Source organism: Moschus berezovskii, chromosome 7 (genome assembly GCF_049115385.1).
Source record: "Moschus berezovskii isolate FMDL1 chromosome 7, NW_MosBer_1.0, whole genome shotgun sequence".
In the NCBI taxonomy this organism is placed as follows: Eukaryota; Metazoa; Chordata; class Mammalia; order Artiodactyla; family Moschidae; genus Moschus; species Moschus berezovskii.
This window is the reverse complement of record NC_142466.1, coordinates 85454619-85471055: the sequence shown is the minus strand read 5'-3', so window position 1 is coordinate 85471055 and position 16437 is coordinate 85454619. Positions and strand designations below refer to the sequence as shown.

Below are 16437 nucleotides of genomic sequence, written 5' to 3'. Positions count from 1 at the left end.
ATGGACAGGGAGGCCTGGTGTGCTGCAGTCCATGGGATCACAAAGAGTCGAACACGACTGAGCAACTGAACTGAAAAGGAGAAATTGAAAGAGATACAATAATAGCAGGAGACTTAACACCCCACTTATATCAATGGATTGATTATCGAAAAAGAAAATTAATAAGGACATATCAGACTTTGACATGTTAGACCAGATGACCTTCCAGATATGCATAGAACATTCCATCAAAAAGCAGTAGATAAACAATCTTCTCAAGGGCACATGGAAGGTTCTCCAAGACCGTTCACATGTTAGGTCAGTAAACAAGTCTCAATAAACTTAAGAGGATTAAAATCATATCAAACATCTTCTCCAAAGACAATTATGAAACTAAAACTTGGTCACAAGAAAAAAATTGGAAAAACTACAAAAACTGGGGATTAAACCACATGTTACTGAACAAACAATAAGTCTTTGAAGAAATCAAAGAAGAAATAAAAATGCATAGAGATGAATGAAAATAGAAATTTAACATACCAAAGTCTATGGAATACAGCAAAACTTGTCACAAGAGGGACATTCATAGCAATATAGGCCAATCTCAATAAACTAAAAAAGTCCTAAATAAGGAAGCTAACTTTCCACCCAAAGGAAGTAGAAAAAGCATAACAAATGAAGCCAAATATTAGTAAAAGAAATAATAAAGATCCAAGCATAAATAAATAAAGACTAAAAAAATAGAAAAGATCAATAAAACAAAAAGCTAGCTCTTTGAAAAGATAAAATCAATAAAACTTCAGCTAGACTAATAAAAAAGAGACTCGGATACATAAAATCAGAAGTGAAAGTGGAGAAATAGCAATGACATCATAAGAAAACTAAGGATTATAAGAGGCTGTTACAACAATTATTTACCAAAAGATTGGACAAACTGAAATAAAAGGATAAATTCATAGAAACATAATTTTTCAAGACTGAATTATTAAGTAATAGAAGATCTGAATAGACAAATTACTAGTGATGAAATTAAAACAGTAATCAAAATTCTCCCAACAAGCAAAAGCCTAGGTCCAGGTAGTTTTAATGGCAAATTCTATAAAAACATTCAAAGAATACTTAAGAACTATCTTTCTCAAATTCTTCAGAAAAAAAAAAAACTGAAGAAGAAGGAACCTTCCAAAAGTATTCTACAAAGCTAACATTTCCCTGGTACCAAAACCAGACAAGGACACCAAAAAGAAAATAACTGGCTAAAATCTTGATGAACACAGATGCAAAGTCCTCAATGAATATTAGCAAAATACATCTGATATGCATTAAAAGGATCATACACCACAATGAAATGTAATTTATTCCAGGAATTCAAGGATGGTTCAATATCTGCAAATCAATCAACGTGATACATAACATTAACAAAATGAAGGATAAACAATCACACATGATCATCTCAATATATAAAGAAAAAAGCACCTGACAAAATTTAACATCCACTTATGATAACAACTCAGCAAAGAGGTCAGCAACAAGACAAAAATGCCCACTCTTGCCGCTTTCATTCAACATAATGTTAGAAGTCCTAGCCATAGAAATTAGGCAAGAAAAAGAAATCAAAGCACCCAAATCAGAAAGAAAGAAGTAAAACTGTCATGATTTACAGATGACTAGATACCATATTAAGAAAACCCTGAGGAGTCCAAAAAAATTATTATAACCAGTAAATTAATTCAGTGAAGTCACAGGATACAAAATCAATGTACAGATATATATGGCATTTCTATACACTAATAATGATCTATCAGAAAAAGAAACTAATAAAACAATCCCATTTGCAATTATACCAAAAGAATAAAATACCTAGGAATAAATTCAACCAAAAGTGAAAAGACCAGCACACAGAAAACTAAGACAATGATGAGAAATTGGAAAAAAAAAAAAAACACAAATAAGTGGAAAGATATTCCATACTCATGAACTGGAAGAATTAATCTTGTTAAAATGTCCATAGTACGCAAATAGATTCAGTGTAAACTTTATCAAAATTCCAATGGCATATTTCATAGATCTAGAATAAATAATCCCAAAATTTGTATAGTACCACTAAAGAACCTCAATAGCCAAAACCATCATGAGATAGAAGAACAAAGTTGGAGTATCTCACTCCCTGATTTCACACTCAACTACAGTAATCAAAACAGTTTGGCATGAGCACAAAAAGAGACACACAGATCAAGAGGCAGAAGTGAGAACTCAGAAATAAACCCATATATATACAATTAATTTACAACAGAGGAGCAAAGAACATACAGTGGAGAAAAACAGTCTCTTCAACACAATAAATGGTGCTGGGAAAACTGGACAGCCATATGCAAAAGAATGAAACTAGAACTATCTCATGCCACCTTCAAAAATTAACTCAGAATGGATTAAAAATTTGAATGTAAGACCCGAAACCATACAATTCTTAGATGGAAACATAGGAAATAATCTCATTGACATTAGTTTTAAAAATGTTTTTGTAGATCTGAATCCAAAGGCAAGTGAAACAAAAGCAAAAATAAATAAATAAATAAGACTGCATCAAACTAAAAAGCTCCTTTACAGTGAAGGAAACTGTCATCAAAATAAAAATTCAACCTATGAGTGAAAGAAAATATTTACAAATCATTTATCTGATAAGTGGTTAATATCCAAAATATAAAAAGAACTCATACAACTCAACAATAGAAAACCAAACAACCAGATTAAAAAATGTATGGAAAATATGAATAAGCATTTTTTCCCAAAGACATATAGATGGCCAACAAGCACATGAAAATATGTTCAACATCACTAATTATGAGATGGCTGGATGGCATCACCGACTGTGGACATGAGTTTGAGTGAACTCCGGGAGTTGGTGATGGACAGGGAGGCCTGGCGTGCTGTGATTCATGGGCTTGCAGAGAGTCGGACACGACTGAGCGACTGAACTGAACTGAACAAATCAAAACCACATAAGATATCACCTCACACCTGTTAGAATGGCTATTATTAAAAAGCAAGAAATAACAAATGTTGGCAAGGATATTGAGAAAAGAGAATCTTCAAACACTGGTGGTGAGGATGTAAACTGGTACAGCTACCATATAAAACAGTATGGAGACTCCTCAAAAAGTTAAGATTAGAAGGACCACAGATTATTCTACTTCTGGGTATTTATACCAGAACATGAAAACATTAACTCAAAAGGATATATGCACCCATATGTTCAATGGACCATTTCTAGGGGAGAATTTTAGGGACAGACAGGATGTGTCTTCTAATTATTATCTCCCAGCAATCGACAGGTATCTGGGATTCAGTGTCAGGTTGCCTATTTCAGAATAAGGGGAGCCTGGTCGCTGTAATCCTCTCTCCCTTCCAACCCAGCTTTGGGAACTCAAAGAACACCTAGTCTACCCTCTGTCTCTGGCCTCCCTTCCTCAAGAATCCTGCTCATACATTGCATTCCATGCTCAGTGGTCATGACTATCCACTGAGAAGCAACGTTCATGGCTTTCCCATGAATGATCCCATTATCTATCTGATAATACTCTGTTCCCACCACCCCCATGCCACAGCACTGCACTGGGTTTAGGGCAGCCAAGAGTGGACAAGAGACTTGTATGATACTGTATGATATCACTTATATGCAACTCTAAAACAATACAAATGAATACACATGCAAAATAGAAACAAACTCAAGATTTAGGGGCTTCACTGGTGGCTCACTGATAAAGAACCTGACTGTCAATTCAGGAGATGTGGGTTCGATCCCTGGGTCAGGATGATCCCCTGGAGGAGGAAATGGCAACCTACTCCAATATTCTTGCCTGGAGAATTCCATGGACAGGGGAGACTGGCAGGCTATAGTCCATGGGGTCGCAAAGAGTCCAACATGACTTAGCAACTACACACATGTTCAATGCAGCATTATTTACAATAGACAAGATGTGTTGACAACCCAAGTGTCCATCAATAGATGAATGAATAAGAAGATGTGATATGTGATATATATAAATATATACACATATATTTATTGGAATATTACTCAATGGAATAGTACTCAATGGAATTGAGTATTACTCAATGGAATATTACTCAGCCATTAAAAACAATGAAATCTTCCCATCTGTGACAACATGGATGGACCTTGAAGGTACTATGGTAACGGAAATAAGTTGGACAAAAGACAAATACCATATGATTTCACTCATCTGTAGAATCTAAAAAACCAAAACAAACAAACAAACAAAATAGAAACCAACTCATAGATACAGAGATCAGATTAGTGGTTACCAGAGAGAAAAGGGGTCAGGTTGAGCAAAATGAGTGAAGAGGGTCAACTGTATGGTGACAGATGGTAACTAGGCTGGTGGGATGATCACTCTTTAGTGTACACAGATGTGAAATTACAATATAGTACAGCTGAAACTTATAAAATAAAAAACTATTAAAAAAAAAGTCACTCAGGCTGATGCATGAAGAAAGGCTGGAAGATCACAAGAGGGTGAGGGATACAGGGTGGGAAGCTGTGGCAGTCATCCAGGTACAAGCAATTGTAGCAAACTTTCTCTGCAAAGCACCAAATGATAAATATTTCCAGTGCTGCAGGCCATACAGACTTTGCTACAACTACTCCATATGCCCTTGAGTGCAAAAGTAGCCACAACAAAATGTAAATAGGCATGATTCTATTCGAATAAAACTTTATTTATGGACATTGACATGTCAATTTCACAAAAAGCTCATATGTCACAAAATGTCATCCTTCTTTTGTTTTTTTTTTCAAACCACTTAAAAATGTTAAAACTATTCTTATCCTACAGACTACATAAGCTGAACTTGGCCCAAGGGCCATAGTTTGTGGACGGACAGGTTTGAAGTTTACGGGGAGGCAGAACTCACACGATATTTAACTAGGTGCTCATGACAAGGAAGGAAAAGAATGGAGGAATCTGCTGGGTTTTGACCTGAGCTGCTGCCCCAGAGTCCTGGGGAGATGAATTCACACCCTCTTTAATGTTCTTCACTGTGCCATAAATCCAACCACCTGGCAGTGAGGTTCAAGACTTCATGGCCAACTTCCCCAGCCTTGCCTCTAACCACCACCCTTCACACACCTTGCCTTCCAATTAAGAATGTTTCCAGTTTGCAGGCTCTTGTTCACATACCTACAAGGCCCTTCCTCTTCTTTCCTCTGTGTCCAAATTCCATGCATCCATCACAGGCTGTGACACCTGTCCCACAGACTCCTCCACTCTCCTAAGAGGAAGGACCAGGGTGCCACCCCTCTACATCTACCACTCTCATTGCCTTGCTCAGCCTCTGTTTGCATTTTAGGTGCTATATTCACATCTCAGGTCTCTGACCTAAGTATAAGAACCAAAGGGATAGATCTGTATTCCACTCATATTTTTATATCCTCCCATGGCCAGCCCCTTTCAGAACTTACTGGATTTCTTATGTTCTGTAGGCACTGAAATTTTTATTAAGATATTTAAGGAGATAAGTGTGAAGGTGTGGAAACAAGAAGAATTATACATATCCCTGAATGAGATGCTGGGCTCGATGAATCACAAGCTGGAATCAAGATTGCTGGGAGAAATATCAACAACCTTAGATATGCAGATGATACCACCTTAAAGGCAGATAGTGAAGAAGAACTAAAGAGCCTCTAGATGAAGGTGAAAATGGAGAGTAAAAAAGCTGGCTTAAAATGTAACATTCAGAAAACAGATTATGGCATCCGGTCCCATCACTTCATGGCAAGCAGATGGGGAAAAAATTGGAAACAGTAAAAGATTTTATTATCTTGGGCTCCAAAATCACTGCAGATGGTGACTGCAGCCATGAAATTAAAACATGGTTCCTCCTTGAAAGAAAAGCTATGACAAACCTGCTGCTGCTGCTGCTGCTAAGTCACTTCAGTCGTGTCCGACTCTGCGTGACCCCATAGACGGAAGCCCACCAGGCTTCCCCATCCCTGGGATTCTCCAGGCAAGAACACTGGAGCGGGTTGCCATTTCCTTCTCCAATGTGTGAAAGTGAAAAGTGACAGTGAATTCGCTCAGTCGTGTCCGACCCTTAGCGACCCCACGGACTGCAGCCTACCAGGCTCCTCCATCCATGGGATTTTCTAGGCAAGAGTACTGGAGTGGCTTGCCATTGCCTTCTCCGATGACAAACCTAGACAGCATATTAAAAAGCAGAGATATCACTTTGCTGACAAAGGTTCATATAGTCAAAGCTATGGTTTTTCCAGTAGTCATGTACGGTTGTGAGAGTGGGACCATAAAGAAGGCTGAGTGCTGAAGAAGTGATGCTTTCAAACTGTGGTGCTCATGAAGACTCTTGAAGGTCCCTTGGATGGCAAGGTGATCAATCCAGTCAATCCTAAAGGAAATCAACCCTGAATATTCACTGGAAGTATGGATGCTGGAGCTGAAGCTCCAATACTTTGGCCACCTGATGTAAAGAGCGAACTCATTGGAAAAGACCCAATTCTGGGAAAGATTGAGGGCATGAGGAGTAGGGAGTGACAGAGGATGAGATGGTTGGATGGCATCATTGACTCAATGGACATAAGTTTGAGCAGTCTCCACAAGATAGTGAAGGACAGTGAAGTCTGGCGTGCTGCAGTCCATGGGTTCAGAGAGTCAGACATGACTGAGCAACTGAAGAACAACTGAACGAGAAACCTGGCTTCTTGACATTCTAGTCATAATCTTTTAAAGGACAATTTTTTTTTTTTTGGAGAAACTTAAAGTTTTTGAAAGTTACCATACCATTTTTTTTATTCTCACTAAGAATATCTAGGGGCTTCCCAGGTGGCGTTATTGGTAAAGAACCTGTCTGCAGCAGGCCCAAGAGTTGCAGGTTCCATCCCTGAGCCAGGAAGATCTGGAGGAGGGCATTGCAGCCCACTCCAGTATTCTAGCTTGGAGAATTCCATGGACAGAGGAGCCTGGCAGTCCATGGGGTCGCAGAGTCGGATATGACTGAGCAACTCAACAGGAACACACGCATGCCCGCAGTAATATCTAAGGCTTTCTATTTTACCGCAACCTTGCCAACATTTGTTTGTATCTGTCTTTTGTTTTGTTTTTGGCTTCCAAGTGACATGTGGTATCTTAGTTTTCAGACCAGGGATGGAACTAATGTCCCCTGTAGGGTGCAGGGTCTTAACCACTGGACTGCCAAGGAAGTCCCTAAAGGACAGATATTTAAAACAGGAATCATCAGTAATAAGTCAGAGGCTATACAGCACCTTTATGTGTGTGTTAGTTGCTCAGTTGTGTCCGACTCTTTGTGACCCCATGGAATTCTCCAGGTAAGAATACTGGAGTGGGTTGCCATTCCCTTCTCCAGAGGACTTTCCCAACTCAGGGACTGAACCTGGGTCTCCTGCATTTCAGGCAAATTCTTTACCATCTGAGCTACCAGGGAAGACCACAGCACCTTTATAACTTCTCTTAAATTTTTCTATTAGTTCCTCTATGCTTCAAGACCATTTTTTCATCTGAATGAAAGTGTTTTGTTGAAAGACTGGCATTGAAGGTCCCTCAGGCATTCAAGCAATCAAAATGCTCAGAACCAATTTAGGAAACAAGTAAGCATCTCACTCACCGAGAGGTGTTCCCGACCTGTGTCAACAACACCTGTAGGAAGGGTTCCATTACTTTTGTTTGTGGTGTCCCCAATGTCATTTGCTGCAGTCCCGTAATCTTAAATTGGAGAAAGGGGAAAAAGAAGGAAGCATGAAGTTGTCTTTAGGCTGCAATAAAACATGAGCCACAGTAGAATCCAGAACAAAGCAAGACAAATCACAAGCTTCCAAACCACTGACAGTGTAGCTGGGGAGAAACATAACACCCCCTCACCTTGATTTAAATTCACTGTAAGATTGTGTGATGTCAAAATTGTATTCAACTCAGATCTTTACATCATTGCTGAGTTGGTCAAATTCCAAACCAGGTTTAGGATTTTTCTCTGCACATGAAGGTTTTTATTATATAATATGTATATAATATCAATATATTCCTTTTTCAATAAAGTATTTAATGAAAAAACAAAAAATCGACCATACAAGAGTCATAAATTTATAGGCCTAGAAGAGTCTTTGGAAATCGAGTCTAACCACCAGTTTTACAGCTGAAGAATGAAAGCTCAGAGATGTTACTAGTAATTACTAGTCTTAAGGTCAACTGGCAAGAAGGCGACAGAGTCTAGAAATCAGACTTGAAATCAGCAGCACTGATTTCTGGACATCTTACTTATTCACTTAAAATAGAATGTGGACTCAGCACTGAGAGCAAACTTGGGTCCACATTTGAAGTTTTTAAAAGGGTTCTGAATTGCCAATATTTCAGTTGCAGAATTAATGTACAGGGAACTTCACCAACACAACACTTAGAATTGTGAGGATATGTTCTCATAGTTTTCAAATGTAGCTGATCCTCTGGATCAATTTTAGCCTACATGGATCAGGATAGAAATAAATGGTTTTTCTGTAGGGAACATCTTTATTAATAATATTGTATATAAAAGTCATAAAAAGTTTTAGTAAACTTATTGCAGACAATGTTGTTTATAAATGGTTTGTATTTTTATTCTAAATAGATATGGTGCCTTCAATTTCCATCCTGAACAACCAGCCTCATTAAGCCAGCCCCAGCTAATCTTCCCTTGGTAGAAATATCATGCTGGCCTCAAGGCAACCAATTTAAATTATATTCTTATTAGCAGAGTGTTCCTTTGAATGTGAATGAAAATTAACAGAAACAGCATTTATTTTCGATCTGTGGCTGTTTCATTCTTAACTGCAAAACTATACTCTTACCATTTTCATTTTGAAAATATTAGAACTTATTAATATTTCAAACACTAGGAGATATCATTTATTTGCTTATTTTCCCTCTTCATATTATATCCAGCTACTCATGCAAAATTAAATCATTAAAGTATCTACAGTTTAATATAACAACATTTTAGGCCAAATATCCAAAGTGTGATCTGAGTCCAATGGAAAGATGACATTTTAAGAGACTTAAAATTATTGGAAAGGAGTTCAAAACATAATTTTAAAATGGAAAAATAAAAAAAATTTACTCTGTGATACAATTTGACATACTCTTTCTTTAAACCATATCAGAACAAATAAATATAAAAATACACATATCACATCCACAAAATCACCCAAACCACAATAGCCAGGAGGAAATATGGCTTAACATGCATAAATTAAGTAAAGACAATTTAATTCTCTAGATAAAATTAGCTCAAGTTAAATATACACACATAAACACAGAAAGAATCATTTTATGTTTAAAAATGCAAATTATTTTTACATTACAAATATAAACATACACATTTGTCAAGGTGTGCATCAGAATTAAAGAATAGACTATTTTATAGAATAAATATATAAATGCAACATTTTGATCAATGTAACTTTTTATCAATTTGAAATTTCAAGCCAAGTCTTGAAATTAAGCCTGCCATTTCCCCAAAAGAAGCCTCCTGGTCATGAAGGTGGTTTCAAAACTATTAACAATGGATTCTCATACCTAGTAACATGACCCTGGAATTCAATTAAAATAGCAAAGGGAAGATGAGATATTTGGTAAGCTAATACAGTGGACAGTTTGGTTCTCTCCTTGCACATTCCAAAAGTAAAAGGGTTAGTTCCTCAGTTGTGTCTGACTCTTTACAACCCCATGGCCTGAAGCCCTCCAGGCTCCCCGTCCATGGAATTCTCCAGGCAAGAATACTGGAGTGGATATTCATTCTCTTCTCCAGGAGATCCTCCCAACCCAGGGATTGAACCCGGGTCTCCTGCCTTGCAGGCAGGTTCTTTGCCATTTAAGAGAGACCCATTTTATTCAAGGGAATTTATTCCTCTAGGAAAGTTGATCTAAACTCCAGGGGTGGATCTATTTAGGGTTAATCCAGCCCTCAATACTGGAGGCAAAAATGAACCATGACCCAACTGAGTTCTGAGTCAGAAACAGGGAGGGTTTGATGGAGGTCTCTGGGAAAGTTCTCCTTCTTCTGGAACAATTTCAGAAGTTCCTCCTTTTCTCCCATCAATGTGAATAACTCATTTTAAGACCATAAGAGAAACCAGCCTTCAGTGAAGCCAGCACAATGGGCAGGAGGGTGCAGAGATGGGAAAAAAAAAAAAAAAAAACCTGGATCCTTGATGGTATGGTTGAGTTGCTAGTTTCACCAACCTTAAAACATGCCTTGCCTTTGAGGTTCCTGTCTCTGAGCCAAGCTTTTTCATTATATAAGAAACATAATTTTGAATTGGGTTTACCGTCATAGCCAGAAACTGATACACCTCCCTTTTCTTGGTAGTCAAGGCTTTTAAACAGGTAATTAGTTCCCAATTATGGAAACAAAATGTCTGTTACAGCGGAATGGATTCACTACTTCCAAGAACAAGCATGAGAGAGAAAACACTATTTACAGGCATTGTAAATATCAAGGGAAAACAGCCATCAATACCGAATGATTTTTGAAGTATTATTTTGGCCTAAGTCATGCTTGAAGTGTATATTTAATTGAGCTTAAAGTTCTTCTTTCAGTTGATTTATTACATTTTAGACAAATATTTTGAAAAAATACAAAATACAGACCACATGATAGCTACCTTCATAAATTACATCAGGATAATTTGGATTTGCACCTAAAAAGCAAAACAAAACAAAGATATCTTGTTAAGTATGCGTTCTAAGTTAAAAAATTACTAACTAAGCCCACTAAAATTGGCTAAATACATATTGAAGGTTTTAAACTGAATAGATTGTTTTATAGGTAAACAAAATCTGAAATTCTAGGTTTGCTTCATGTTAACCTTGTTGCTCTTCCCAAGCCCACAACCCCTGTCTCTATTCCAGAAAGGAAAAGGGCAAACAAATTAAAAATCACTTTAATGAGAAAAAATTCAACTATCAATGAACTATGACCACTTTTTTTTGCTGTTTCTATTAAACACTTGATCAATTTAATTGTAATTTTGGTATTTTCTTTCCAGAAACAGATCATTTCTGATCCACTTTGATTATTCTCTGATGACTCAGGGTTTACTTTCAAACTTTGTTTTGGCACGTCCATTTGTATTCACAAACACATTATTAACCAGTCTGGATGATAACACCTAAAGTACAATTTTTCTCTTCACTTTGCCTTGAGGGACATTTCCAAGACAGAATAACCCTTTTATTACCCTCATATAACACAGAAAAATAAATGTGCTTTCTCTACTGAGGTTACAAAAAATGTTATGTCAAGAAAGAAATTCAAAAGTATACCATTTTTTTTTGGATATGTCTTTACTCACCAAGATGATCAGAATATTCTAAAATATTCTGAAGAAAATTTCCAAAAATAATTTTTACCTTTTTAAAATCACTGTTAACAAGAACAGGTGACCAAAAAAATTTTGCTACTTATTCTTCAATCAAAACTATTGAAACTATAGTATCTATATGAAGGCATGCTTGGAGTTAAAATCAAAATTTGATGTAACATTTAAGTGATTACAAAATGAATTTCCAAAGTCACTTTCTATGCTTTTAGTCTTTCCTCACTGTGTGAAAAATAAAATTTGTAAACTATAAAATTTACTTGATTCTCATTTCATTTCTGAACTCTTAGCAGAAAAATACTTAAAGTCAGTGAAACTTGAGCCTATTTTCGTTTTTGTAGCTCTTAGTAAATAATCAAGATTAATCTAAATGAAGAACCAAATAAAAGTGGTCCTAATATTCAAGCCAGAATTTCAATACAGTTCACCTAGAAGATATCTATTTTAGCAGGGGAAAAAGTAAGTAGACTGTTGTGCATTTTGATTCAGGGATATTGCATACTGCTGTACAGTCTGTGTTTTGTACAACTCTAGGGAGCACCATTAAGACTGTCATCAATATTAACAGAATCACCTGAAATTGTGCAGTGCACAACCTGTGCAGTGCACAACCTGTACAGTCACTTCTGATGACCTTATGTCAATTCATGCAAAGTCATCATTCCAGTCATTTTCAATTATATTTTGAGTTTTATAATCCCAACATCATTTCAAAATAGCTTTGAGTTACAATATATCAATAGTCATTGTCAGAATTATTTGTAGCTGATACAACATTCCTGAGAAGGCTCTTGAAAGTGACCCTGCAGGTTGAAGGGGAATTCAGTGAATAAAGCAAGGGAATATCTCAATGGAAGCTCTGGGAACGTCATTAACAGGACACCTGCCCATCCTCTGAAGTCTTTTCTCTTTGCAACGTCCTTGGACCTAATGACATCCCCCCAAAGTTAGGATTTTCCACCACCGCTGAAGAAAAGGTTCTATAATCCCAAGAGAGAAAGTCATTCTTTGCACTGCTCAGTAATCGTTACTTTTTATCTCTTTTGTTTTTCATTTATTTTAATTGGAGGCTAATTACTTTACAATATTGTAGTGGTTTGTGCCATACATTGACATGAATCAGCCATGGGTGTACATGTATTCCCATCCTGAACTCCCTCCCACCTCCCTCCCCATCCCATCCCTCAGAAGATCCCATTCTGATCTGGTCCCACTGGTCTCTCAACATACAATCTGCATCTGCAAGGCATCTGCCCACTAGAGTCTGCTCCTCACTTCTAGACCTCACTCTAGGTCTCCAAGGCCCAGAATTTTCTCACCATGGACCTGCACAAATTTCCGAGGACTGGTCAGCCCCTCCCCTGCAACTGTCACCTCCAGGTAGCCACGCCACCAGTACAAGCACCCTCTGACACAAGACCCAAGGGTGGTGAGGAGTGAGTGTGAGCCAAGACAGGTGGGCTGAGGTGTCTGCATGCACACCCATCCCCTTCATATAGCTCTCAACATATCACCGGAAGCCCGGGGCAGGGGCCATGACTGGGGACCAGCTCTACTGAAACCACTATGCTCCAGCTTGGAACTCCAAGAGTCTAAGAATTCGACCTGCAAACCTAGGCTTCCAGGTCATTATAAACATATATTTGCCAAGGTAACAGAATGTACTAAGTAGCTCCAGTCATGTCCAACTCTTTGCGACCCCGTGGACTGTAGCCCTCCAGGTTCCTCTGTCCATGGGATTCTCCAGGCAAGAATACTGGAGTGGGTTGCCATGTCCTCTCCAGGGGATATTCCCAACCCAGAGATCGAACCCACATCTAGTATGTTGCAGGAGGATTCCTTACCACTAGTGCCACCTGGGAAGCCCAAGGTAGGAGAATAGAACTTATTTTTTTTTTTATTTAACAAGTCATTAACTTGATTTATATTCCTTAAGTATTTGGATTGAAGTATGTGGACCTTCATTTGTACTAGATTAAACAACCATCTAAGATGGCCTGAGGCCAAGGAGTTTAAGTTTTAAAACCAGGACAGTTCTGAACAAATCCATGCAGTTTGTCCAGGATGGGGGCCTTCCCTGGACATAGGAAGTGCTAAAACTCGGACAAGTCGGCCACTCTGATTTCTTCTCACACCCTCAACAACCCCACACGCAGTCACCACCTGATTCCATCAGAAAGTAAAGAGGCTCTACGGATTCAGAGCCAGATTTATCTAAACTACACAGGAATGAACTTCACCAAATATGACTGATACAGGTGTATTCAGGCTCATCACAGAAAGGGAATACCCAAACTCATTACTCACACAAAGCCCTAGGAAGATTCAAAATGTTGAATCAATTCAATATAACAAATGGATACAGAAAAATGGGATTCGGGGTGGGATCTAAAGGAAATAGGTTAGCTCAGAACCTGGAAAACAAGTCCTTTTACAGACTTTTTATTCATATCAGTGCATGACTTTTCTACCAAGTTCACCATCAAAACCATGAGGTCAGGTCTACACATTCTGAAAAGCACTATATTTTCCTTGTTTCATTGTCCCAGATGCATGCGAAGTATTATCACTTTACTTTCATTGTCAGGAATAGCCAAATTTAGCACAATATTATGAAACTCACAGAAAGACAACGTGGGAGGAACAATTTTTTTTTTTCCTCCCAACATACTGTACTATGTCTGCTGAGGACCTGCTCATCAAAAGAAAGAAATGTCTCTTCCTGTACAAAGGTTTAGAAGACCTGCTACACGGAAGGATACACAGACCCAGAATTTACAAAATGCTAGGGTCACATTACTCCAGCTGACCCCAGTTTAACAAGCACATTATTTTGCTTCTGGCAACTTCTGAGTCAAGCTAAGCTTCAATGATGTTTACATGTTAATAGCACAGTAACTATTAACATCATATTAAATGCAGAAACAGGAAAAAAGTCACCATTTCCTTTTCAGACTTTTGGCAATGGTCAAAATTCGAAGATATCTGCCATTTTAGAGCCTAATTTCTCGTTGGTTCCTTTTATTTAGTTTAAATTCATTCACTATGTATCATTATGTACTAAAGGTAGGAACCACTGTTGGAGATCATCAGTATTAAAAAGTGAATGAGAAAGATAAACACAGGCTAGGAGGGGAAAAGTCAGTGAAAAGAGAATGAATGAAAGACAAATGCACTTGTCGTGGAGATTTGAGAAGCATTATGGTTCCTTGAACCGGGGTCTCCTGCAGGCAGATTCTTTACCATCTGAGCTATAGGGAAGTCCTTGAGAGAGAGAGAGAGTTATGGTTTCTTGAGGGCTTCCCCAGTGGCTCAGTGGTAAAGAACCTGCCTGCCAAAGCAGGAGACTCAGGAGATGTGGGTTTGATGCCTGGGTCAGGAAGATCCCCTGAAGGAGGAAATGACATCCTCCAATATTCTTGCAGGGGAAATCCCATGGACGGGGGAGCCTGGCGGGTTACAGTCCATGGGGTTGCAAAGAGTTGGACATGACTGAAGCCACTGAGAACAGCACGACATGGTTTCTTGAGCTACTATCTTAGTAGCTCTCATCAACTAAGAAATCTCAGACAGAAGCAACAGAAGTGGCCTCAAGTTCTAAAGCTTCATGTTGGGAATCTCCAGAATAAAATATGGACTTCCTGGGACTCCCTTAACCCACTGGCATTTCAAACAAGCAGCAGACCATTGTCTACCTCTGCAGTTCACTCAAGTGTAGAAGCTTCAACTCTTTCCCAACCAAAACAAGATGAGTGCCCAAGTCTGTTTGTCTGATGTTCAAGTACTATCTTCTGAAGAGTCTGTTGAGTACCTCCAGGTACTACACTCACTAGTACCTTGTTGCTGACCTAAGGCCTGTTGTCAGAAATTATGGGAAGAGAGTTAACAGGTCCAGAGTGCAGCCTGAAAAACCCCAAGTGAAAAAGAACCATGAAGATTGTATTACAACCACACATACACTCCTGACAAAGCTCTGTGTTCAATGTGCCATGTCTGCACCTCCAAAAGATGGACCCTGAGGACATTTAAGCTTCTAAACATGGATGACAGAATCACTTCCCCCCGCGACAATATCCAACCAATGTCGTCCACCATTCTCTTAAGTCCATGCTAAATAGCTTAATGTGAGGGCCTATTTATTCCTTTCTTCTAATCTCATTTATAGCTCATGAGTAAATCTTATGATTTTGTATAAACCTTCATGAGTAAATCTTTATGATTTTTTAACTGCAAAACACTACAGTAAAAGGAAAAACACATTTTCAGGATTAAAAAAATAGGGGAAGATAGGTAGCCTGACCAGAGGGTTCACTTTCCATTCTGCTCTAGAGATAAAAATAATAGCAGAGGCCAGAAGACACATCTATTTCTTTCCTTTAAGCTTTTCGTCTCTAACGCTTTAAAAAAAATTTTTTTAAGACTTTCCTTTCAATTCTTTTTGCAGACTCTCTTTAGTGTGATTTTTTAAAATATTTCAAAGAATTCCATATGATAAAAGACTAAAAAAGATTTGTTCTTTTCAAATAAACTGTCCTTTGCTTTGTCAACAGTGTTTTCTAACTCAGGGCAAACCACCTTTTGAATTCCAGAGCCTTCTCCCCATCCCTCTCAGAATGTCAGGCAGAACCCAGGGACCAAAACCATCGGTGGTTCAGACGTCTGGGTCCTTTTCTGGCTGAATCTCTACTGTGCCTGCAGCACTGAGAGCCTCTTCCCTTTTTCTACAACAAAGGAGTCTTCCATCCGACAGAAGAGGATAATAGCATTGGCTTGGCAACTCCTCAGGAGCTTCAGGAGGCGTAATTAATTAACATTAGTCCTCTTGAGACAAAAAGAGCTATTTAAGTATAAATCTTAATTATCATGATTATTATGAGTCTATAGCAGAACCATACCCTTCTCTGTTTTTAAGGCAGAAAAGCAGGCAAAACTTTTCTGCCTTTCACTCCCAGGACAAGACATGGGTCCTGACAAATGGCCTTAAGAACAAGTAGTGGGGGTGGGCGGGGGGGCTTTATATTTTCTGAATGTGTAACATTTGGAGAAATTTCCTCACCCTACAT

The 16437-nt window shown here is 38.3% G+C and overlaps 1 protein-coding gene across 4 annotated transcripts in view; it reads right to left on the bottom strand.

Annotated features, from left to right (window-relative positions):
- The window catches only part of NTRK2 (neurotrophic receptor tyrosine kinase 2), a 409841-nt gene that overhangs the window by 315834 nt on the left and 77570 nt on the right, over positions 1–16437 (bottom strand). For all 4 annotated transcript variants that reach the window (XM_088838074.1, XM_088838072.1, XM_088838075.1 and 1 more), the window contains 2 exons: positions 10658–10693; positions 7630–7727 (listed from right to left, as the gene is read on the bottom strand). In XM_088838074.1, coding sequence (XP_088694200.1) covers positions 7630–7727; positions 10658–10693 — 134 coding nt within the window. The remainder of the gene's footprint in view (positions 1–7629; positions 7728–10657; positions 10694–16437) is intronic.